The sequence below is a fragment of the Neopsephotus bourkii genome, unplaced genomic scaffold (assembly GCF_033783945.1).
Source record: "Neopsephotus bourkii isolate Nb327-2 ecotype Australia unplaced genomic scaffold, CSIRO-AGI_Nbou_v1 NB_1250, whole genome shotgun sequence".
Lineage (NCBI taxonomy): Eukaryota > Metazoa > Chordata > Aves > Psittaciformes > Psittacidae > Neopsephotus > Neopsephotus bourkii.
In genome coordinates this window covers 27893-54314 of record NW_026901735.1, presented here as the reverse complement: position 1 = coordinate 54314, position 26422 = coordinate 27893, and the positions used below count along the sequence as shown (strand labels likewise).

The 26422-nt window shown below is 39.3% G+C and overlaps 1 protein-coding gene across 5 annotated transcripts in view; it reads left to right on the top strand.

Annotated features, from left to right (window-relative positions):
- MACROD2 (mono-ADP ribosylhydrolase 2) overlaps nucleotides 1–24557 on the top strand; it is a 741850-nt gene extending 717293 nt beyond the window's left edge. For 4 of the 5 annotated variants that reach the window (XR_009727138.1, XR_009727137.1, XR_009727136.1 and 1 more), the window contains 2 exons: nucleotides 19921–20027; nucleotides 24199–24557. Coding sequence is in view for 1 of the 5 variants with exons in the window: in XM_061364765.1 (XP_061220749.1) it covers nucleotides 24199–24204 (6 nt within the window). In the remaining 4 variants the exon portion in view is untranslated. The remainder of the gene's footprint in view (nucleotides 1–19920; nucleotides 20028–24198) is intronic. The other variant, XM_061364765.1, reaches the window with a different exon arrangement.
- The last annotated feature ends 1865 nt before the right edge of the window (nucleotides 24558–26422 follow it).

Below are 26422 nucleotides of genomic sequence, written 5' to 3'. Positions count from 1 at the left end.
TAACACCACAAGGAGAGTTTTGTTCTTAAGTAGTGTTAATGGCCGTGAGGTCACTCACAAACTGCCTTTCTGTGTTGCAGCTTTTGAAAACCAAATTGCTTTGGGGCATTTTTTGAGACTTGTAATCCTAATTCCTTCTGCTGCAGTTGAGTCAAATACATTGTCTTGACGTTCGGTCAAGATGAATTGCAGAAAGAGGGATGTTAGCGACTTGGGAGTGTTTAAGTATCAAAGTTTTAATGGATTTTCTTCATTTTACAGATATAATCACCACGTAGCAGGCATGTCATTGATTTTTAAGTGTATTTCATTATTGACTCCAATTGGGAGTTCATTTTAAAAATCAATGGCATGATGTGGTCATGTGTCTTTCTACTGTTGGCTGCAATTTCTGCAGGGCTGCGGATTGGTCATTGGGTTGTATTAATTCCATGAAGTGGTCATGGATACCATTTATATGGAAAACACTTTGCTGCCTAAAGTTGAGTCATAATTTTTGAGTAGCTGAAAGAGAGAAAAAGTGTAGCTAGAGGAATTTACTGAAGCTCCTGTTGATAGACATGGCAGATTGAGAGAAGTGGAGGGCTTTGCCACTGCTGCCAGTTAGCTGACAGGAGGCTGTTTGTGAAATGGGTGCAGAGTTCATCCTTTACCCTCGGCAATCTGCGGTTAACTTCAGTGCACAAAAGGTCAGTCGGACCTGACTGCAATTTTAGTTTCTCAGCCAAAGCCCTTTTGATCTCATTTCACCATCACTTATCAGTCTCTCTGGAACTGCATTATTTGTATTTTTCCCTGATTTCCCCCTACATGAGTGTCTGCCACCATTTCTGACACCTGCAGAGATTTGAGGGATGGAGTTAAAAAACCCAAACCACTGAGTTTACATACTCAAATGCTTTCCGTTCTGGTTAGTAAATTGTGAGAACAAAGCAGAATGTATATTTTGTGTATCCACAGCTTTGAAATATAGAAAATAGAGGTTTATGGCAGTGAAGTGTTGAGAAAATCTTGATAAAATCATTTTGGGTAGGGGACAGTTTGGTACAAAATAGCCAAGTGAAGGAGTTAGATGACGGACGATTAGAAGCAGATTGAGACATTTATCCTTAAGGCAGGAAGAAAGAATGGATGGATGTAGGAAATGGTGTGGAGGATTAACTGCAGTTTGAAGAAAGGGGGGAGAGGGAAAATAACTGACAAGCTTGCAGTGATGATTTGTATCACAAAAATAATGTTTTCAACCAGTGTTTCTCAGCCTGAGGTTTCCAGGGCAAAATGATTGGAAATTACACCTTTCTGTGTGGGAGGTATCCCTGCCCTTAGCCAGGGAGGCTGGAACTAGATGATCTTAAGGTCCTTTCCAACCCTAGCTATTCTATGATTCTGTAGGTGAATACAGAAGAGTGCAAAACAACCAGAAAATCATCTAGAATTGATACATTGATTTGTAATGTATATATATATGTACATATAGGCATGTAAATATACACATTTTTGTAGGGGGGAGAACAGTGACATTTGATAAAATTCTTCATAATTCATACAGACTGACTACACTAATGACAGAGAGGTTGTTGTGTGTTTTGGGATTTTGACATTTTAGGAACGAAAAGTGTGTTATTTTATCAGCTTGGCATTCCCACAGTTATAGTCTGGTTTCAGGAGAAAAATCAGATTTAATTGTATCACATAGGGTAATAACACTTTTGGATTCATAAAAATGTATTGACTCTATCTTCTGTATTCATATGGACAAGACTGAAGAACATACAGATATAGATACGTAGTGTTGCTAGTAGTAACACAGCAAAAGGAGTTGTCTAACCCTGGCCACCTGTCCATAAGATGTCTGCTTTACCTGTAACAGATTTGTACAAAGCTGCTAGTGCCTGTCTGACATCTCCCGTTTGCAGTCCAAGGACTGACACCTCATTAATTCCTCCTGGGACTTCCTTGTCCATGACAGTTCTGAGTTACCATAAACAATATGCTGAAGAACGTGCTCATCATATTTCGCTGTCAGAAACCTTTCCTCTGTGTGTTCCTGTTTGTATTCCATCAGTGCGTAGTGGATGGGCTACCGGCACTTGGATCTAATCAGGTTTTCAGAAAAGATCATTATTTTATAATAAGCACATCTAAAATGAAAGGTATTAGATTTTACAGATTCCATCACTGCCAACTGTTCTAAATCTTGGTGCTAATTCGCATTATTCATCTTACTTAAAGCCATAAATCATAGCTTTCTTGTTATCATCTTGATGTCCTATTACTAACTTACTGTATCTTTCTTTCTAAAAGTGACGAGTGGAGACAACCATTTGTGCTTTTTTGGAGTGTAATAGTAAAATTTGTCATTAATGAACAATTTATCCCCAATATTTTAAGTGAAAACTTGTATAATATTTAGAAGCCAATGGCTTTGCTTGCCTTGAAAACTAGTATTAAATGTACTTGAACACCATAGATAAATATTAGTTGGAATGCCAGGAAGAAATGAATGGTTATCCCCATGATTTTTCAGGCAGGAGTGATGCTGTAGCATGATACTTAATCTCTTTTTAGCGTTTATCATAAAGTGCAGAGCTTCTTGGAGAGTAATTTTGTATTGTAATTTTTGACAACAGACTTAAGTTGTTTTAGTGCATACATAACTTGGGAATGAATTGTTCAAATGGTTTGGGGGAGGATGCTATCCAGGATTTAAGAATTAATAATATCTGGAATCCCTATTTCACAACTTTTATTGCAAGACTTAAATATTATGGGCGCCTTTAGATAAGGTATATACAGCACAGAAAAGACAGCATGAAATAAGTAAGTCATCAGTCACTGGAAATACGAATTTGAATAGTCCCCTGTGAGGGACTTTTATTCACCTGAAAGCTGTTTTATTCTAATGGACTTTTCTGCTTGAGGGTATAGAGAAGGTAGGATTGGGAATGTGAATTTGTAGATTGCTAGCAGCTCTCTGCTGCCCCATGGTGTGGACCTGCTGACCTAGGTGCTTTCTTTAGCAGGTGGGGAGGCTTTTGGGGTAGTGGATGCTTCTTGTGCAAAGGAATATCCCATCTGGGTACAGGTTGCTGAAAGAGACTTCAGGTGCCTGAAACCACCTATTGTGAATACTCAGCTCCTGAGATCCTATTACGTGTAGATTCAGGTACTCCCAGTGTTTGACCTGTTCTTAAACACATTAAGCTACACCTGTGGAAGATCCTCACTGTGGAGACAGAAAATAGCCATAGTTGAGATTGGTGTGAAATAGCGTGTTATAAACTACTGTGCTAAATTCTTTACTGCTTGGTTTCTTGGAGAGAGCCCCCCTACTTTAAAACACCTAGAAACCAGATAATGACATACTATATACTTACTACTGCAGTGATACTGTGCATGAATTGTACTGGTATTAAAAAGTAACTTTTTAACCAATTATTTAAGCAGTATTTTTGTTAGGGGTGCAAATGGAGTAAATTACTGGCAGCCTGTTCCATTTGTGTAGTGTAATACAGCCTGATGAAAGCCCCTTTCTCAGGTGCAGCAACATTGGAAAGAGGGTTGCCAAGAGCTACGTCCAAAGAATTAACAGGTTTCCTAGTGGGTAAAGATGTGTGTATATATATATATATACACACTCAGGAATTCAGGTGGCTCTCAGGAACCATTACCTTGCCTGGTTACCCAAGCTTTTGGTTTTGAACACGGGCCAGAGTGTAATTAGCTGAAAGTAATGTGAGGATGGTATTAGAATTGAGGAAAGCAGCTAAAGTGGGAGAAGGGAGGCTGCTTCTCCCCAGTGGAAGCAATGAAGTCTGGGGATAGCATTAGGCACGTGCATCTCCGAAGGCTATGCAAATGTGAAGCAATTGCCCCACTTATGTATGTAGCAGATCTTTCTATTTTGCACATGTAACCTCTTCAGGGCTTTCTGACTCCAAAGGAACCGTTACTTCTGATCTAAATGCTAGCACCAGAATTGTATCTGAACTTTCTTTGGGCCAGAAATCTTGTGTCTTTCCACATCTGCTGCAATTTGGCCTTGCTTTAGTCTGCTTTGTTTTCCAAATGGATTACATATGGGGTACTTACATAACGTGGTCTTACTGAACCAGCTCCTTCCCCTTATATATTCATCCTGTGCCCCTGAAGCATGACATTTTCCTTGTGCAGACCTGATAATCATTCTATATATAGCTCTGTCCCTGATGACCAGAATATCAGAAAGAATCATTTCACTTCAGATTGTTTATAGACACAAAGCTAAAGAGCTGGAGTGGCTTCGTAACCCTTTCTCTGGAAAGCAATCTGTAGGATGGCATGATGATTTTGAAAAAAACTCAGTCATCTCTGTGGGTATCAGTAATACAAAACCCACATTTAATAAGTTTTTCAGGAGCCAATTTATTACCTTATCATTGTTCCTCGTGGTGGCTTACTGTAATGGACTGAGCATATAAAACACCCCTGGGAGCTCCTGTGATTAAATTGAATTTCTGATAATGATTTGCACTGTGAACTTAAGAGAATCATTTAAAGCCCACCTGTGAACCTTTACTTCCATACTGGAGCAGCTATTCCACAGAATTAGTACCGAAGCAATGTGATGACTCTGGTGAGTGAACGCTTACAGGCCGGGACCTTGATCTGTCTCTGCTTGCTTCTATAAAAAGAAATGGGATACTTACCTGTCTCACAAATTATTGTGAGGATCGGCTCTTTGATGTTAAAGATCTGGTAAAACACTATTTTTCATGGAGGAAGAACAAGGGAAGAGGCTAATTACAATCGCTCTTCTTCTTCAAAGAGGAAGAAAGCGTGTATCTTCACTGTCATTCCTGGGGTTATGGTTTGTTACTTTCACGTTTTGTTCCTTGGCCAGTTTATCTATGGCAGTCTATATGTAGAACTAAGTGTGCATGTTTTCAAATTCACCACCCAAATGCATAAAAATACAAAGGCAGTGGGATGAAGCACACATTTTTTTGGTCTGATGCCCTGCTAATTGTGAGAAACAGGGAGTGACACACTGAAGACAGGTATCTGTGTGAGGCAGAATCGGCTCTCTACCTGGAAGGGACAGCTGCAGGCAGTGAAATCTGCTTTGCGCTCTTTCTCCTTTGTTCCTGGCATAACTTATGCATCTGATACTGCAAATGTGATCCAGAACATTTTACAAACAAACCCGAGAGGCTGCATATATGCTAAAATAGCACTTTATGTTTTGTTTACATCCCTTGCAGAAGATCGGTATGATATAAATTACTGGTTGAGAGATCCTATTTCTGTGCTTGCTTTAGGCACATACTCATTTTAGCTTCCTAGTTCTGGAATCTTAAAGAAGCCTTAGAAAGTTTTGAGCAGAAATAACCATTGCTTTATATTGCTGCCTTTTACCCAAGCAGGCACAGTTAGCAGCTTTCACCTGCAGAAGATGCACTAAGAGCTCTACACAGGTTTTACTGGGTGAAGTTGTGTCTCAGGATGAAAGAAATCAAGCATCCAGCCCAGGCTCGACGGGGCTTGGAGCAACCTGGTCTAGTGGAAAGTGTCCCTGCCCATGGCAGAGGACTGGAACAAGATGATCTTTAAGGCCCATTCCAACCCAAACCCTTCTGTGATCTAGTCTGAAGGGGCAGGAAAAATGGCAGTTTTGGGATTTGTTGTTTCACTCCAATGGAGTCCCGTTAAAGCACCTTCATGTGTTGTATGGTTGTATCCCACTGCAGTTTTGTCAGAGGAAATGTAAGTAGGCGTGCAAACACTTTTACACAGTTACTGAAGGCTTATACACGCCATAATACAATGAAACCTAGTTCAGCTAGAAAAGTGAAGAACTGGGATTCTTCCTAACTCAGAACTGTTCTTAAAGCCAGATTCAAGCTCATCTAACTAACAAAGTTGTTACTGAGTAATGTGCATATTGAAGTAGCTGGCAATTTAGAAATTCCTTGCTTCCTACTTGTCCTCTGGGATTTCTCTCATCATCTGTGAATTCTTAGGAGGATGGCCAGTATTCCCCTGGACTCTCTGGAATGGTTTCGTCAGGCTCCACTGACAAATCTTTTAGCTACGTATGTTTAAATGTACTCTTTCTCCATTTTTTCATGCCTTTGTCATTGAAATTATGTCAAGGCTTTGATCACCGTGGAACATTTTTGTGAAGAGTGAAGCAAAAAGGCATCAAATGCCTTTAGTATCAAATTACTTTAGTACTTAAGTAAAGGACCTTTGCTTTCCTTCATTTTTATTGTTTCTAATGTATTTACAGGCTCTTTTCTTCCTACATCTTTTCTTGCAGCATTTTATATTCTCACACCGGAATGTAATAAGATCACTGTTTTTTTTCTGGCCTGCAAATATGCTAGGAAACAAATGCACAAAAAAAATAAGAGGGGAAATATGTTTCTAAACTTGCCATTTAGGCAGTGTTACTCTGTGGAAGACTGCTTGGATCAGGCTGTGTGCATTTTGAGGGTGGTCATCAACTGTACTCTTATGTGTACCCTGATGACCTAGAGCATAACTGTGTGTTTCTCTCTGTGGAGTTTCAGGTCTTTATATCTCTGGGCCACCATTTCCATCCTTGCTCTGGGTTCATCAGCTCTTCAGTTTGCCTATTTGCTACTTGTACAGGAAGATCATCTCTGTTTTATTTAGGAATGGGATTTTGGCTTTATTTTTCTCCCATCTCCTCTTTGTTTTTCGCTGTGGAAGGAGAAACATTTGGCCTGTTGTCAGAAAAGTGGCACTAGAAAAGTCCTTAGAAAGTAGTGAGAGAAGTGCATATGGCAAGAACTGTATGTATTGTGGACATTCCAGAATGTCTGTTCTGCTGAAATCCAGACCGTCAGGCTGTGTGGGTGGCCAGAGATGAAAGGATGATCCGATAGCAGAGAGGGGATAAAAGATAAGTGTAAATGACAGCTGGGTTTTTGACAATAGTTAAAGTGGAAACCGTGTGTTCCTAAGTGTTGAGTGTAGGAGCGGGCAGATCCAAATAGGGGTGAAGGTGAAGCTGCACCAACTTTCCTAGCACTCTTCTGAAAGTCTGGCAAGAGCTTGGAGTTCTGTGCTTTAAATCCCCTGAGCTTTGCTTTGGTTATTTGGGAAAAATCCCAGCAGAATCTTACATTGGAACTGTCTTGGTCTCAAAAACAAACTTACACACTGGACAAAATCAGTGATATAAAAATGTAGCCTATGCTTGAATAAAAGGATATAATTATGTTTTATAAACTGTTAAGTAATGCTGGTGTCAGTTCTGCTTTTAATTTGAAAAGAGAAAGAAGCACTTTGAATGTGTAATTAACTTCTTCAAATTGCCTGTGAAACTATGACCAATCATAATTAATTTTCTTCTGCAAATTGCATCCATGGACTTCAGTGCACTGAGTGACACCACAGACATTATACAATTAAAAAGAAAGTTTTCAGAATTACTGTTTTCAGTGAAGAAGGTTACAAAAGGAAAGGAATCCTGTAAAGCTTTTAATTTTGGGTGTGTAGAAACGTAGAGGCAAAGTTTTACTCCCTGACTACGTTGTGTGCGTTTTGCACATAACGTTTTAGTAATGCACACAGGTTTTAGTAATAGTGATGTTCTTTTTTCGAAGTTTCTGACTTTTTTAGCCCTAGCAGATGTGTACATCAAATGTTTATAGGGAAAAATATTTTCACCAAAAAGGAGATATTGTGAAGTAGTAGGAATTTTTATTATGTCTCTTTATGCACGAAGCATTTGTTTTCGAAACACAGTGGGCATATAAACATTAAAGTAGTAATGCTGTATATTCACAATATGATGTGTCTATCACTCCTCTCTGTCAGAATTTCTCCCCAAGTGATACTTGCAATTGTAGAGTTCCTAATAGTTTACCCAGCTTTATACTTCTGATGGCATCCTGGAGCAGTGATTTAATGTTCTGTCGGGACTAATTTCAATGTTTGGATTCTTGAATGCTGGAACATTACTCTTGGTTTATTTGCACTGCAGTTGCTTCACCTTCTCTTATTATTTCTTCCTTCCATCACTGGGATAATAGAGTATAATTCTCCTAAGAATTAGAATAGGGGAAAAAAAATACTGCTGCCTTGTCAGAGATGTACAGATTATAAGGCTGGAGAAGATTCCGATGAAACCATGGGCCTTCTGGAAGAGATCAGCTACAGAAATGCTCTGACTTTAATGTTTTAGTTTTGAACTGAAAAACGTCTTAGAAAATCCATCACTGTTTGGTAAGGTCACTGAAGTTCTAGTTATATTGCTGTTAACATTTGTACCTTACTTCTCACTACCCATTTTCTTTAATCTGCAAGGTTAAAGACTGTAATGTTGTATTAGGAGCAAATGCTTGGTTGATTATAGAGTAAGAGACAAAGAGTAATTCAGATTGGAAGGTTGCTCTGGAGACATGCTGTTCCCTGCCCAAAGTGCTGCTCTCAGCTGTGCCCAGTTCAGTTTTGAATCTCTCCAAGGATCAAGGTCTCACATTATAGACAATTCATCCAAACCACGTCACAAGAATTTGGCAACAGGCTACTATAGTGAGGGACAGTGATGAAAGCTTTGCTGAAATGCAGATCACCAGTATGTGCTAGTCCTTCTTCATTCTCCAAGTCATGGAAAGGAAGCATGTTTGTCAGGCATCCATGGTACATCCATGGTGGTTTCTCCGGTCCCCTGCTTGTCCTTCATGTGCTTGGAGATGGACCTGGGAGGATTTGCTCCACAATTTCCCCAGGAACTGAGGTGAGGCTGACTGGCCTGGTTTCTTGCATCCTTCTCCTCTCCTTTCTTGGATGTGTGCACAATTGTGATGTGTTTTTGAAGATGATGCTGGAGTGGCTTTGGGCGGCTGCCCAGCACCCTTAGTCATGGTGACCAGTGACTTGCTGTGTCCTTTTCACTTGCTGCTTTCTAAGATAAAGTCCTTACTCCTTAAATATGGTATTTATTCTTTGTTTCTAGATTTATGGTCACTAGCAGTAGGACAGAGGTTTTGCCTTCTTTGGCCTCTGCTTGGAAAATATCCGATTCAATTTTAAACCTGTCAGCTTATCTGTCATGTATTTAATATATTACATTAAATTTGTAATGGTCTTATTTCTTAAGCAAAATATTACACAACAATGAATTTCATACCTCAGGGAGGTTTATCATCTGAGCACCTTTAACTCTATTAACCCTATAGTGTGTTAATGTCATCAGCACATACTTGAGTTAGACTGACAAGCCCATAAACACTTCTGATTGATGTTGTCCTTCTTTCATTACTCGTTTAAGAAAGCTGTGGTGCTTGTTCCATAATTTTGCCCAGGACTGATCTGAGGTGGCAGGTCCTACTTCCCTCACTAAATGCTCTTTTTGCTATATTAGCATGTTTACTTTCTTCTAAACCTCTTGAATTTCCTCAGTGTTCAAAGAGTTATTCAAAATTGATGTTGAAGGTAAAAATTGCTTCAAAATACTTTTTGAAGGCATTGGCCTGCAGCTTATGCTGCCCTGCTGTTTTAAAAGGGTCTGACTTTAAAAGCTTCTCTTTAACATCACCCTCGATTACTTTTAGAAGGAAAGATAAATGTTATCATCGTTAGATGGTATGATTTTGTCTTCTGCCTTATTTTCCAGACACAAGAGAGAGAAATCTATTGAATGCTTGTACTCTTTTACATCAGTATTGACAATTAATCTTTTCCAATTGCTAATCAACAAGCAAAAGAGCTGTGGCTCGTTCTGTTCCTAACACAGTTTAAAGAAAAAACCCTTTTATTACCCTCATCTCCAATATTGTCAATTTCTTCTGTCTCCTTTCATTCCTACTTGAAGTATATCATCACCTCTCTTAAGTGCCTTACTGATACATCATATAACAAAAGTAATAAGAGTTTATTTATATGCATGTCTCCAGACATGTTTACGTTGCAGGTTACTGCAGGGCTTGCACATACTCAGAGACTGAATCTTTGTTTTTCCCTTTGTGTTTTTAATGGCCACTCCTGTTTTATTTTCCCCGTTTAAGCCATTCTGAGTATGTGTGCCTGTTTATTCATGGAGGGCTGTTCTCTCTCCCTCATGCCAATTTTTTTCCCTGTATGTATAATCTTGATTGTGAGTTATGAGGCAGTTGGTAACATCTTTAAACAGTTTTTAATTATCTGATGTATTTCTTACTCAGACTCCTTATTTTTGTTTCTTGGCCCATAAACACTTTTGGGCTTGGGGAACTCACTCTCCTTAAAAAGCCTCCAACTATTACAGATTATTTTCTTTGCACAATACAAATAATCATGTCTTGATTTTTTCCATCAGGGCGCTCATGACTTTTAAATGTGGTCAGTCGGTTTTAATTGTTCAAGTCGATCTCTAATGCTGAATTTCTCTTTGTATAGACTTTCCGAATTTTCACCTGCAGTTTCTGGAAATTCTGAGGAAATTGTCCCTATAATTTATGGCTGTATTGAAAAAAATTATCACAAATCCACTGTGTAATAGTACCTGTGAAATTACCCTCATTTAACGCTCCCCATAATGTGTTCTCTGATTTCCTAAGCAGCGTTTATGCCATTTCCTCAGCCAAGGGAGCCTGTAAGTATTTTTCAGGGAAGCAGGAACTTTGAAAGATAGAATTATTTTCTTCCTTCTTCCTTTGTACTCTAAATCAAAAGGTAGAGGAGCACATGCTTTTGATTAGCTAATAAGCAAAAAAAAAAACCCACAGGCTCCAGGCTTCATCTTCTGATATGCTAATTCTTGATATAAAAAAGAGCAATGAAACTCTCTGTAAATGGAAAGTGCTGAACGTCTGACAATAATACACTTGCCAGAACGCCGAGAACCATTTCTTATCTCAGCAAATCCTTCCAGCCTTGACTGTCATATTAGCCAGTTTTATTCTTCTTTGCTTGTCTTTGATCATCTGCTGCATATTCCCATGGGAGAAAGTTATGCCCATTTGCCCGTGAGCTACTTGCAATGTTTAATGAGTATCTGCACGTTCTATCAAGGTTTTAAAGCACTTCTGCTCAGATAAATTGAGCAATCCTTTCATTGGGTTTATACACACAGACTTCCTGTTCCTCTCAAGACAATAAGGCATTAGAGTGTTTATTTTGTGGCTGGACTTGCACGTTGCTGGGTTTTTTAAAAGGTTTTTTTTGCAAATGTTTTCATTTCACGTGGCTCTGAAGACTTGGTTTTTACCAGTTTCTGCATTACAGTGTAATGCTCTCTGCTGAGTCTTCCAAGAGACAGGGAAAGATTACATTTGTAAACACTAGTGTGTACCATGTTAAAATGAAAGATAGCTTATTGATTGTGACATCTGATAAGTTATATATCAAGTGTTTCCCGAAAGAAGACTAATAGAATTTTTGGTACTGTCTGCCTTAAAAAGTTATGTTTTCTTGATCAATTCTTACAGGCAGGTATATAAATTGCTTAGAAATTGCCATTTTAATCCAAATCCTTCATTTTTTTGTACTTTAAATCCAGATAAATTTTTCTTATTTTTATCCTGCCTGGTTTGCCATGTTCATGGTGTGAACAGTATATAGGCTCGCAATGGTCCTAAACAACTGCAGCATAGGTGTGTATTGGGTCAGTGTTGTGTCTGTTGCATTTTATGTTGGATATTAATTTACTTCCATATCTAATCTTATTTTTAGCCTGTCTGCATTTAAGTTCCAGGGTACCTCTACATTGTTCCAAATGCACTTAAAGCTGTCCATTGGTGGCAGCATCACTGATTCCTCAACAACTGTTTTGTTATCATGGTAGATTAAAATTTTAAGGCGGAGGAAGTGTACCCAGTAGCAGATAAATCCTTAACATTAGAAGGACCTCAGCTTAATGCATGTATATTCATGATAATTAGGGAGAAAAGGGAGAAATATGGCCAAGGCTATCTGGGGGAGAAATGTTTCTCAAGGCTGTAAAAGCGCCATGTGATGGAGCACTACAGGCCCTGTTAGCCAGCTGGTTCCTGGGAAAAGCAAGAGTGCTTTTTATGCTCAGATTCAGGTATTGAAATGCAGTTGTGGTACAAGCACTGTTTGGAAATCAGGCCAGCCAGAAATGGGAGCATCTTTAAAGAAGATTAACTATTTCTTCCTCTTGTCAGGGAAATATAATTTCATGCATAGATTGAAACAACTTTTGACACAGAAACAAATAATCTTCAAAAGATAAATTTTGTTCTTCTTTAGAAGACTTTTGGAACAAGAATGTGGACCATTTTAAGTTTTTATTTAAAGTTAAAACATTGAAGTGTCTATGCAGTGTTGGCATGCTGGTGGGAATAGGGGCCTTCGCTTTGCTATGCCAGCCTCAAGTGCATTGGAATCTCATTTGTGTGTCAGTTCTGCGTGTGCAGAGTGCAAAGAGCTTCTCTTAATACTTACAGTGAGGAATAGAGAGTAAAAAATTCTTCTTTCAGGTAACCTGGAGTTAATATTTTGTTTCTGCCTCTTGCAGCCTGTGAACCAACGAGACTGCTTCTTTCTTAATAATGGTGTAAGGCAAATGGGAAGCTGTGCAGTGACTTCAGTTACTAGAGGGCATGAGCCAGAACTTGATCGCGAACGTTTTCATTGCTCTGGTGGACTTGGCAGCTTGTCTTACATGTCTGCCAGAGAAGAATGTTCTCTAGATACAGCAGATGCCATCTTGGGGTTTCATAGCTTACTGTGATTAACCGAGCAAAGCTCCAGAACCAAAGTGCATGTGGTGGATGATTTCCCAGCATGTGGGGACTGACAGCTTGCCTCCGCTCTTCTGCCTCCTCTTCAGGAGAAACTGAAGTAGTTGTGCAGTAAGCAAGGGGATGATTAAGTGTATTTCTAGAAAGCAAGTGACTATATTTTCTGGACTCTGGGAGACAAGAAGTTTGCAAGGGTATAACTGAGGGCTTAATACAGACCCTGCTAGCTTCAGAATAAAAAGCAATATTGCTGTCTACCAGCTGGCCTCTGTGCAGGCAAGGAGCACGCTGATGATGATAGCTAAGAAGGAATTATTTAACTCCAGTAATAGATGCCTTAGTTTTGAATTGAAGTCTTCTTTGCTTTGAGAGTTTGAGTGAGCTCTGTTCATCTACAGGAAGAATCTGAGAAAGGGAGGAAAATTTGGGTAGCAACACTGGAGCGAGGGGCAGGACCAGGACTGGCAGATGTGTGTCACTGTGCAGATGTGAGAGACTAAATGATGGAAACAAAGGAACAATAACAGCTTCCAAATACACAGACTAGCTGGGATTTGAAGGGGGAATGGAACAATGAAGGGAAAGAATATAGCAAATCAAGGGGAGGAATCTCTAGAAAGAAGGGAAAAGTGATAAATAATGGAATAATTTGGCATGTAATATAGATAAATAATAGGAGAAAATACGGAGTGATTAGTCTTAACTAATAGTATTAGAGAGTCTTTAGTGACAAAATTACGCATTGTTTTTCCTCACTTAGACGAAGTGTTAGCTAAAAGCTGTTTCATCACAGTAGATGGACATGTTTCATCAACCGCACAAAACTGAGAATCAGTAAGCAGAAATATGACATAGTCAATTGAATAGTGCGATTCTTGCAGCAGAATCACATAGTGCATGCGGGAGAGTGAAATGGGTTACAGATGAAGCCGTGTTGCAAAATCCTCTTAGTTGATGGTGTGTAGTCTTATTACTGAAAACTTCACAGGTTAATGTTCTTTATACATCGAAGATAAACTCAAATGCAGCAGTTGCCTTATACTGGATCAGAGTAGTGAAATTCTTTTGAAGAAGCTCTACTTTTGTATCTTGAAAACTGAGTGGGAGAGGGCTGTCCAGCCTACTAGTTCCAGGTAAGACATTAGCCTGCATGAGCAGAAGTAAGCAGGTCCAAAATATTTGGGAGGAAGTATTACACAATTGTTACCCAGAAGGATGAAGTACATTAGCTTCAGATAAGAATGTTTTGTTGCAGAGGTTGTGTTCCTCAATGTTGAGAAAATAAAGACGGGACAGCCTTTCTGGCCAGTGCATGTCTTATCTGGGCATTCAGTTAGAAACCACATGACAGCTTATTTACAGTTTAATTTCATTGCAGTTGCTTTTCTTATATCCTAAAATACAGAACAGAGAAAATGACCAAGTCCAGTGAAAAGCTATTTCCTTAGGACATTGTAGAATGTCATTAATCATTTTTAAATTAACTGTGAACAGCAGATGCAGTGATATGCTACTGGAAGATAGGCCAACCAAGTAGGTTACCCCTCTTTTCCACCAAGCACATAGCTAGAAGACCCCAGTGTTTCCACAGGAAAGTGCTCATTTACCACTAGCTGCTTTAGCCCACAGCCAATTATGACAAAGATCCCACACTGTGCTGGTGGTCAGCTTGTTACTGCTCCAGCCCTAAACAGCAAGATCTTATAGCCAACATCATCTAATGGTTTAGCAATTCAACTGCAGATTGTAAATCTGCCTGGTAGGCAAATGAGAGCATGTGCACAGACCAATACAGACAAAATTCATTGACAGTCTGTCAAAGACTGCAATGTTTAGCCATGTGGAAGTCTGACAGCCGGAACTTCACTGGGCTGTGATTCAAGGGATCTCCAGTGCTGTGAGTCTACAGATGTATTTCTGCATCACACAACTCATTTCAATGCTGGTCTCCTTGTTCTTCTGTCTGATCTTGCTAACTTGTGTAGGTTTGGGAATTTACCGTTATCCAGCTGTTTGCCTCTTGGAACCTGCACAGAGCATAGTAAATACAGGTGGTCTTAGCCACAGAAAAATTAGTAGAACAAAACTCTTCCACTCACACCCAAAACTTTATTACTGCTGATGATACAGAAAGGGGAAAGAGATAGTTCGGTTATTGGAGGATGGAGCTCATAATTCAGAAAATCCAGTTGTCAAATCCTTAATAATAAATTTTAAATCCTGGTTTTAGTGTATATTCATTGGCTGTCCTTCAATCCTGTGATACAGTGTAGCCTCTTTCTCATGAAAAAGATCATTTACTAAATGCATTCCGGCTTGCATAGGAACTGTTGTATGTTACAGCTGGAAATGTTTTTCTCTTCAAACCATTCAGTTACTGTATGTGACAGCTCCTCCAGTTTTATACCACAGTAGATCAGATGCACTGAACCACTTCCAAGATAAAAGTAGTTTGAATGTGTCCATGATCTTTAAAAAGGCACATTCCAGATGTCCATTAACTCCTTGACTACCATCGAAAGAATGATGTAAATCCTGATGCAGCCCAGCAGTTATTAATGAAATAGCAATTGTCTTCGGTTACTAGCATAGAAAGGGTTAACAAAATCTGTTCTTTCCACATGTGCTTGAAGTTCCATCCATTAACTTGGCACAACTTAAGCTTTATAAAATAACGACACGCTGCTCAACAAGCTTTATTTATAACTGTCTCATCTTAATATTGCTCTTTAATTGTAATTAGTAAAAATAGAAACTTATGTGGTGCTAGTCACTCTCACTCAAATTGATTTAAAGCAAGATAAATAATTTTTGGACATCTATAAGCAGACCTTCTAATAAGATACCCTTAGCACAGACTTCTACCAATGACATTTCTGCCTCTTACATCAACAATTCTGTAATTCATAATTAAAAAAAGAATTAAAATTCTCTTTGATTTCTAAATAAATGCAATGGCATACATAAAACCTGAAGTGAGTGAGTTTGGATAAGAAGATTTCCTGCCTTGTATCCCTCCCTTCTAAAGATGAACATCAGTCTCACATCTCTGCTAACAAGAGGGGAATGGTTGATTTCAGTTGTCCTTAATTGGGTTTTTGTGTGTGGGATGGTTGTGCGCAGTAATTCAAGGTGGGATTTCACAGAGCATTAGCTGCTTTGCTTTAACTCTCTTGTGAACACACTCAGTACTTTGTAAGCTAGCTTGGGGGACTTCAGTTTTTCTCCCATCAGCCTGGCGATGCAGATAGGTTTAGTTCTTGATGATCCTTGATATCTGCTGCATTTTGGGCCAACCCTGTGGTACCACTGGCAAATATGATGGGATTTGTATGAAGGATGATATATAAGGAAGATACAAGAACAGTAACAACTGGAGGGATCTCATCGGACTAGGCTTCCATTCGTTCCTTTGCATGCGGTAATTCCCAGGGCTGTCCCAGGAGTGCAGTGAGGCAGGCAGCAGGCAGCCAGCCCAGGGATGCTGCTGCAAGCACGGCCATTGCACCAGTGCCTTCCTAATGACTTCTCAGTAACAGCTGTAACCTTCAGAAGACTTTCCCTCTATGGGAGCTTCTTTCCAGAATCAAAACACCAGGGAAAAGGTATCTGAAAAGAAAACAGTGGAACCAAAACCTTCCTCTCCTGAGCTGGGAAGAGGGAAAGGAGCTTAGTACTGTTGCAGATACACAGGGTTACTAGTTAACTGTGCTGTATTGACATAATGAAACCACCCTGAGGAGATGCCATAACAACTTCATAGTGTCTATTTAGCTAATGGTGAAATCTTTGTAAGGTGATTAAAATTATACTGAAGGGAGGACATAGAACTCTATAGACCAGCGTTTAGGTATTCATTATCAATTTGTGACGGCCTTTGTGCCTATGGACATGTTTCTATCATACCTTAGTGGATGAATCATGTGTTAGTATTGTTAATGGCAGTATAGCCAGTACATAATATATTGATAATTCTTCTTTTTTACAACTGTCATGTTCCCATAAAACTACTAAAAGAATCCCTGGGAATGGCTTTGAGGATCTAAGACAAACATCCCAATGTTAAGGAAATGGTCAAAGGCCTCATCTCATTATACAGCCAGAATAACTATTCTAACAGCTAATAAAAGCAGTTGTAATTTCTTCCTCATGGAAGCCTGTCTGGGTATCTGTCTTTTACTTCTAAGTGGTAAAATAAGCTGAGAACAGCAAAAGATTTAATTGGGTCACTAATTAAATGTCAGGCATGGGCTGCCTGTTAAAATCGAAGGTTAACTGGCAGTAAGAGCGTTTATGACAGACGGGATCCAATGTCTAGATACAGTCAAAATAATAAGATCAATTTTTATGGAATATGTTACACTTGGCCCATAAAATGCATTGTAGATTTCTTACCACTGTTTATTAGTTTATGGTATTGCCAAACACACCGAATCACATAGCTTCTTTCTTGGTAATTGTGCCTTTTAAAATCAGCATATTAGAAGCTGTAGTAATTACTGTGCTGAGATTGCAGCTGTCTCAGGAGATTATTTTTGTTCATATTCTGCAAAGGAGATAGGTTTTGTGTTTTAGAAAGAGATGTTAAAATATAATATTAAAGACCAAACTTTTTACATTGGAAGCAGAAGTGAACTTATTTGTGCAGCGGTACTTAGGAATTTGTGGTTCATGTGATTGAAGAACCTGACACTCTTTAATATATTACAGAGCTCCTTTTTGGCATTGACTAATCCCCATTTTATAGATGGGGAATAGAGTACAAAGAGATCAAGGTATGTTGACACTCCCAGTGGGAGTTCAGGGTAGATAAAAGCTTTAGAGGAGCTATTTAGCCCTGGAAGTGTAGGGAGGCTCTGCTTAGATTCCCTTACCCTGGTTTTCATCAAGGTAAATGAACCTTCATGCTGATGTGGCTAGGACAGCTCGCTCGTGCACGTTTCTGGAAGAAATTTGAAAATCTCACATTCTCTCATATAGAAAAAATACAGATCTTTTTCTTTCAAGAATGAAACTGTACAGAACATTTAACTTACAGCAATGCTGATAGAATTATTGGCAATTATAAACCATGCTTTTGTATAAGCATATCCCTTTATGTGTATTTGTGTGTACCTAAAACTGAGTTTCCTAAAAAAGAGGACAGTGAGAGTGAATGGCAGGTGAATTTTTAAGATTTTCAAATAACATTTCTAAGAATCTGTAAGCCACAGGTTGCTGGAGAAGAATTTAGAAACCTCCACATAATAGAAGTGTATTGCAGCACAATATTAGGATGTTACTTCTCTGAATATATTTTTTAAACCACAACAAAACCATCTCACGAGTCTTATCTTGTGCTGAGTGCTTCATTACCATCATAATGATGGGTAACAAATCCTTGAAGCCCTTGTATTAGCTGGGTAGTGTATTAGTATTAATTGGGTGAGACAGATCAAGTAATGCCAGAAAACATTCAAAGATGACATTTGTGTAGCCTCAAGGTAAGTTTATTGTAGGCTGAAAGCTGTTTGCCTTTATTATGTCGGACTTGTGGCTAGTTCGTCAGTTCATCTATTGTTGATATAAAATGGAGATCAGATGGTCTGTTTTGCAAAGGCGGGTGACCTGCTTTGATCACGATCCCCAGAGTTTACAGTCAAGCCTGTGTTTCCACTTAAACAGAAAGTCAGCTGTCCCGAGGAGTTTCCCACTTGTTTATCACTTCTGGGACTGCTTGTCTACCTTTTCCCTCTCCTGTCAAAAACCCAAGTCGGTGATTGAGAATCAAGCCTTAATGCTTTATATCAAACAACTTTTTCCAGCCTTCCCACTGCTTTTGAAAACTCCTTGTGAGCAGCAAAGAGAAAACTGTGTGTTTCTATTGGCAGACAGTCATCTTCTTCAGTCAAGAGGCAAAGTTGTTTCTCTACTTCTTCTGAGATGTGAAATCAACAAAGGGAAAAAAATCCCCAAACCTTGCAAAGCAGAAGCCAGATTCAAGGCAGCTTCATTCTTCTCTGTATTTCCATACTGAGAAATAGATGGGGTTAGTAACACAGAGTTAGCTCACTAAAACTGAACTACTAGGATTGCCACCATAAAGTAAAACATACATTTAAGTGCTTTCCTGGGTCAGGGGCTACCCCTTCATCATGTTCAAATTGGATCTTGAAACCTGTGCAATTGCCAAGAGGTTGTTCCAGTGTGTGCTCTAAGTGTGCTGAATTCTTCAACCTTTTAGCTGCAAAAGAAGAGAGGAAGGATGATTCTTTAGATGAGAAAGTTAGTTATAATACTTATATTCATAGAGTCATAGAATCACAGAGAGGTTTGCTTTGGAAGGCACCTTAAAGACCACCTAATTCTGCCCCTCCGGCCACTGACAGGAGCACCTTCCACTAAAGCAGGTTGCTCCAAGCCCCATCCAGCCTGGCCTTGAACACTGCCAGTGATGGGCAGCCAAAGCATCTCTCATCAGCCTGTGCCAACACCTCACCACTCTTATAGTGAAGGAATTTTTCCCTAATATCTGCTATTAAGTAATATCTGATATTAACTGTACAGTCATTGCATTGTACTGGTTAGTTGGAAAAGATCAGCTGCCCTGCACCAAATTTGTTTACATGCACCCCTCTACAAAATGAGTAACTTTAGCTCACTTCTGTGTCTTTGTTACAAAAAGAATTTGTGGGAAATGGAGCAAGCCCTAATCAGGGTGATGGTGGCATTTTCTCAAACGACAAATTCTGATTTTCATGTCCACCAAAAGAACCTCAAAGGCCTTCTGAACTTTGGATTGATAGAAGTAGTAATCCTGCTCAGGTTCCCATAGTTGTCTGAGCATCTGAGAGGGATGGGAAGAGAAAAAGGACTACACAGAAACATTTAACTAGCCAGTACAGATGGTGGTACCAAATTAAGTTGGCTCTAGGGCTCTGAGGCCATATTAATCTCTCTGTAGCTCTGACTAATAAAGCAATTTAGGCTGAAGATTTAGTGAAAACCTGCAAAGTCTGACAGTTTTAACATTGCAGATCACTTGGTGTCAGAGCTTTATTCCTGCTGTGTGGTGCTCTACTTCACAAGCAGTCACTCAGAAATCTATCTGAGATTTATTAAACCTATCTGAGGGCCAATGAAAACATGAAGGAAGGGTGCATCTTAAAATTTAACACATTTGGAAACTGTATTTTTTATGTTGAAGTTTGACTTTTTAATCTTTAGATTTTCTCTGTAGGTAAATCTCTCTGAAAGTTCATCCTGAAGCTGAACAAAGCTGTTGTGAATAACAGCTTTTGCTAAGAGAGAGTTATGGTGTTTTACTCAGAGGCTGCCCCAGAGCAGGTCAGTGTACTTTGGAAGATTCCTTATGCCACCTCTGTGGTCAGTCTTTTCCACCTTTATTTCAGTGCTCATAGAAATGCAAACTGATGTTCCTGCTGTAGTGGTAGGATGGTTTAGTTTAGTGGTGTGGAGTTTGCTCTTCGACTTGGAACACTGTGGTGCACAGTGGCACCAAATGGCAGAACTTCTGTGAGGAAGTTTTCAAAGGTGTGGGAAAAGTCATTCGGAGGTCTTTTGCTCATGAACCTTAAGCAAGTCACCTGTAAAAGTAATTGCTTTGTATTACAGCAGGCAAAATTCAATGAATGTTTTACTAAAACCCTTATGCCAGTGTTACATGGGCAAAAAACGCTGGTTGGTTGGTTGGTTTGAAAACAAGCAGTCAGATTTTATTGAGTTCTAGTCCTTCACAATGACTAACAACTCTTTCAAAACCTGGCCAAATTCTGATCCTTTTTAAAGCTGCCTCCTACTGATTTGATTTTCTACAGGATTCTGGGAATGACGTCAAAGTTGCTCCCAAAATAAACACATTTCAGAAATTCTAATAAAAGCCTTACTCATTGGTAATGAAGTTGCTGGTGTAGAAAAGGTATAGGTTGATTTTCAGTCCATTCAGGACTGAGTGACTATCAAATATTAAGAAGGGGGGGGAGTTTTGCATGATTAAAAGGAGGTTATGGTCTCTGAACGCCATGGGTATATAGCACGGTCTCGAACTTTCATCTGTGTGTAAAAGATAGAAAATAGAAAGCTCAGTGTGAGTATTGTTGGCTAATAATGAAGAATTTATCTGTAGCATGATCTCTGTTTGGAATACAGATAAAAGATCGGGTAGTATATATATAATGCACACATCATTGAATTGGTTAGTGAAACAAAGTTTGCATTAAAAATCCTTTGGATCTGTGAAACCAAGTCTATATTAAAACTGGAAAGTCACCATATGAAATGTAAGTGAATGCAGGTATTCTTCCAACATCCTAACAACAGCTTTTTCTTCGTGTTAAAATCCTTAGTTTATTTAAATTGCTCTGCTGTGATGTTACATATGTAGTAAATGGCTTAATTAGAGCCTGTTCAATTAGCACCTGCAAATTTGAGTGTTGAGCAGGTCAGCGCCCTAAAAATGATCAAGAAATCAGATGAAGAAGAGAGGAATTTGTCATCTCTTCATTAGAGAGACAGCAGAGGTCTGAGTTCAGAGTTTCCTCCTGATTAGTGAAGTCCAGCTGTTATTGCTTGACAGTGGAGACAGATATTATAAGGGGTAAATATTAGAATTTAGAAAGGTGCTTTCTGCCTGCAGGAAAGCAAGACAAATGAGAATTACAGCATACCACATCTTTAATTGCATTTACCATGACATCTAACAGATGCTGGAGAAAATGGGATCAATAGTTTTGTGTCCCAAGGGAAGGTCAGCTCACACCAGATGTACCATTTTCTTCCCCCTTTTTATATCATAAAAAATGTGCTGTGAATTGATTTAAATCTTACTTGAATCTCCCTAGAGAAGTACGTATGTAATAGTATTTCAGCTTTATGGACAATATAGGTACCATTCATTTACCCAAACTCATTCCTCCATGCTAATGAGGTAATCTTATTCTGAAAGAACAAGCTATTAAGAGTAAAGTTTGTATACAGAAGCATAACACCTCTTAATGGGGTATGCGCTGCCTTTTGATAGTAGTCACTGGGGAGATTATAATAGGAAAGATTCTGGTTTTGCAATTGTGCATCTTTTATATGATTTACTTTATCAAAAATGCAAAGCTTAAGCTTGGATACAGGCTTGGAAACAAGAATGAAAATTGCTTTTATAGGAGAATATAAAGTGTGGTGTGATGTGTTGTGCAAAATGTCATTACTGTAGCGGTGGAAAGAAAAATGTAAACTTTAGGAAGTGGCTCAAAGCTGATGGATGGTGTGTTATCAAAGATGGATTTTGACACCTGCCTATCTTTTGATCTCGAATAAAGCATCTACTCAATTCTGAGTTTTTTTAATCCGTACTTTATAGGCATATTCCCCACCAGAGAGCTGAAGCTCTATCTTAAAAATGGCAATGGTTTAAGAAAAGAGATAATTAATCATTGTGTTCACCTTCAAATTTCACACTGGTGAAAACAGGGCATGTTACTATCTCTCTGCTTAGATGAAAGTTAAATCTGCTGGATGCCATCAAACATCTAATTTGATGAAAGAATGACTTTACAGATGGGTCTGTCATATTTGGATGCCACCTGGGAATTAAGTGTTATGTAAAGGTCAACTGTATGTGTAGAAATCTGTGGCCTCTCAGTGCCTGGAAAAAGATTTCCTGGAAAAACTGTTTATTAACTCTATGGTGCGGTGTGCAGCCTCATACTTTTGATCACACAGAGCAAGTGGCTATCAAAGAGAGGGCACTGCAAGGTCATTAAATTCCTTTTCATGCTGGGTAATCATACCCTCTGTGGATAACCGGTTGCCCTGTGCTCCCTGTCTCACAGCAGGGTAAATTACAGAATCCCTACAGGTACACTTATTGATTTTAGTGTGTCGCATCTGCAGGTCAGTTATCCGCTTACAGCAAATACAGGGTGTGTAGTTGGCTGTTACTGGGCATATGACCCCTTCCATCTGCCATCACCAAAATGCAAAGATGAGAAGACCCTCATTTTAATTTGCTTCTGAAAAAGTGGCTGTATCTCAAGCATTCAGTCCTATTTTCATTAATGTCGATTAAGGGACATAATCCATTAATTATGGAAGATTCTGTTCAGAAATCTCTGTCCCTTCATGACCAACAGCCGTTTGCTTATTTATCATTTCATTTACCTGAACTGTGAAGGTGATAAGGATTCAGGTACCATTGACGAAACAGTAGCAAAGAGTGTTACCTGAGACTTTTTATGTGTGCAAACAGAACTAAGTTACTGAGTCAGTCTAAGAGGTGGGGATGCAGAGGGTCATCTTTGATCCAATGGGTTTTGCCTTTGGTGTGAGTATAAAACTTGATTACTATAATTGACATTTCTAGCTTAATTACTTACCTAATCTGATCTTAAAAAATGTTCATAGCAGTAATGGGAATCTGATATTTTCTTGTGAGTTTTCAGTGTCTCTCCAGTCCCTCACAAAATAAGTAGTTACAGTCTTTATGCCCGGTAAATATCTTTCTTACAAGAAAAAGTTCAAGACAATTCCTTTAAAACACCCCTCTTTTGGCCTCTACAACCCTCACACAAAGGACATAGGCACTATAACTGACATGTGAGAAATTAGCTACAAAAAGGGCAAAGCAAAGCTGAAGAAGTTAGGAAGGGGAGGCTGAAGGTGGGCAACTCGAGCCACTGTGCGTACTCAGTGAATAAGCAATCTCCAGCTCCACGTTTTATTGCAGGTAGTGTCCTTGGAAGATACAGCCTAAATCTGTTTTGTCCTTTAACCTGGAAATTGAAGATACAACATGGTAACAAGATAAGCAGTCTTTGCAAAGTTAATATTGTGAGGGTTTAATAGTTTTACAAAGTCAGTTCTCAGTTTTGAGTCTACAGAAGAGATTTTCTTGACTAAATTATAGGTGCTCAACACCTCTGACAGCCAGGGCCTTTCCCCATAAGAAGTGAAGAGACCATCTGGGAAGACTACATCATCTGGGGCTTTCCAAAGGGGGCATACTGGCATGGTTTTCAGACTCCTAATGGCTTTGTTGTTGCTCTTTCCAGCAGACCTAGGGAGCAAGTTGTAAAGATGTTCACTGTATGTAATGAATAGTCATTAGCTGATGTTGCCGTAAACACATCAGAGGGCGTTCTTTGAATCAATGCTTCTTACTGCAAAACCCCACCAGGTCTCCCTCCTCCTCAATTTCGCATGCAGAATGCACTGGGAAAGAAAATCAGTTCCAATAATCTACTTATCCAGCCAGAAATATATATAGCCCTAAAGCACTCTGAAAATGAATGTTTTCTGTTATAAACGTATCTTTTCCAAATATTTTGGGGTTTTTGTTTCATTTTGTGGTTGAGTGGGGGGTTTTATTAGTAAAAGAGAGATGTGAAACGTTTGAAATCACTTTTGATTAGATACATTTCTTTCCTACTGCAGCAAAGATCGACTGGGTTGTATTATTTGAAAGTGGTTGTGTTCAGTTTAATGACAGTTTTCCCACACTTTTCAGCTGTAGAGGATCAAGACTCTTCAGTGTAATGGATTTTTCTGAGAAAGGAATGAAGCACTGCTAATCTGACCCGGCTGCTTGGAGTTCCTGGATTAAACTCGTAATCTGACAGAAACCAATTAACCTGGGTTTACTGTGGGCTCATAAAATACGAATTATGCTGAAGTATTCTGAATAATTGAATACTAGATGTGACTTCTAGCACTATAAAATACAGGCAGATTATTTGCATTGGGAAGGAAAAAAAAGCCTCAGGGCTGCAGGCAGCATTCTGGGCCTTTGCTGTCCTGCTTGGTTTTTGGATTGCTAACGGTACAAACATTGATTAATGAGTTCAGTAAAGATGGTGACAAAGCTGCCGCTGCCTCATGTTTGTTTTCCCTTTTCATGACACATTGAGCAAGATATGGAATCTTGTCCAAAAGATTGTAAGTGATAAAACATTACAGTCAGGAGAGAAATGTACTATAAATGGCATCTTTTAGTTGTGATTTCTGCCTTCCATCAGCAAGAAATGATTGAATCTATTAAATGAGAGGAGGCTGCCGAGCCAGTTAGGGTATTATTGAAATGGGTTTTGACATAGACTGCTGCCTAAACAATCAAAGATTTCAGCAGGAATAGGGCACAGTGTGTAGATCCTGTCTATATAGCATTTTAAGCACCTTAAGGCTTTATGGTTTTTTTTCCTTGCTTCTCACTGTAAGCATTTTACTGTGTTTGTGGTGGCTGGAATTGGTACGGCTTGACTTTGTTCCTATCTTGGAAAACAAAATATCATATGACACCCCAGAATACTGGAATAAGAACAGAAGTTAGTACTGTAGCCAAGTTGAGCTTTCTGAAACAGAAGTAAAAGCGTGTGAGTGAGAGAAAAGGGGAACCAGAAGTAAAGGAGCTGTTGAGAGGGAAAAGTGTCTCACGCTGTAGTTAGAGTAGCTGTGGTACTTTATACTTGAGAAGAAAAGCGACTGTCAATTGCTGATTAAGGAAACAGTGCTGCAGTCCTTTAATCACAGTCATCTACTTCACCTGATGTATGGTTTCCTCACTTATAACAGGGCTACTCACACAGTAGGATAGTATTTGAGTAGCTGCTTCAAAGCACTGCCCTAAAAACAGCAGGCAAGTTGTGAGGGGTTTGTACACAGAGAAATCCCTGAGAGCCCTTAAAAAGAATCCCAAAGGACAGAAACAGTTGGGTAAACTGAATGCCACCTAGGTTGTGCAGATGACGTTAGCTTTCTCTCTCCTGACTGCACTCACACCAGCCAGATGGGATCTAAAGGGATTTATGGCAAATCCCATCTTGCCACAGTTGCCTCTGCTGAGATCCCTGGGTTAAACTTCCTCTTACACCGAGGCTTATTGTCTGGCTCCTGTCTCTCTGCCCCTTCCTTGGCTCCTGCTTTTTACCGTTGTTGCCATTTCTCATGTGTAACTTAGGGAATGGGCTGAATCAATCAGTTGAAGTAATCTCATGCCAGTGCCACAGGCTACAAGATAGTCGGCACAAGGAGTGGTCCAAGGGGGAAGTTGGCTGCTGTGGATGCACAGCGAATAGCACTGCTATCTGCCTTTCATATTGCTGCTTGATTCCCATAGGCAGAGTGAATTAGGAATGCTTTCAGTGTTTTTAGACTTTGGTACAGTGCAACAAAGGTAAATGACAGATCTGTTTTACATTTCTGTGAGCGGTGATAGCATTTCAAAATGGAAATATAACATGGCAAAATCTTGGTGCAAAAAGATAACTCAGGTGGATTCGTGTAGCATTCTCTTAATTGCTATCAGAACCATGATATATGAAGTCTCAAAAGTATCTGGAAACACATTGACTTTATCAACAGGAAAACTATTTAAAAATACATACAGAAAATAAACAGAACTTTTTATTAATCTCTAGTGATTTTTCCAGGAGGATTAAGATCTCCCTTACATCAGCAAGTGAGCATCTCGTGAGGTGTATCGTTAGCCAGCTATTGCTTCTGCAGAATCTTTTTTGGGCAAATCTGGTTTTATCATGGTCTAATCACATTCTGCTGATTGGTGGCTCATGCGGGGAAGGTTTCTTTATTACCTTTGTGTCAGCTCTATGCTTTTAGCAGCCTAGGAATGGAAATTTACTCTGGAGAGCTTTGGTTTCCCTTTCTCCCAGCTTTGCTCGCGGTGGGGGGTTGTTAGAGTGGCGTTGCTGGGTCAGACTACGTGTCTGTAAGAAGAG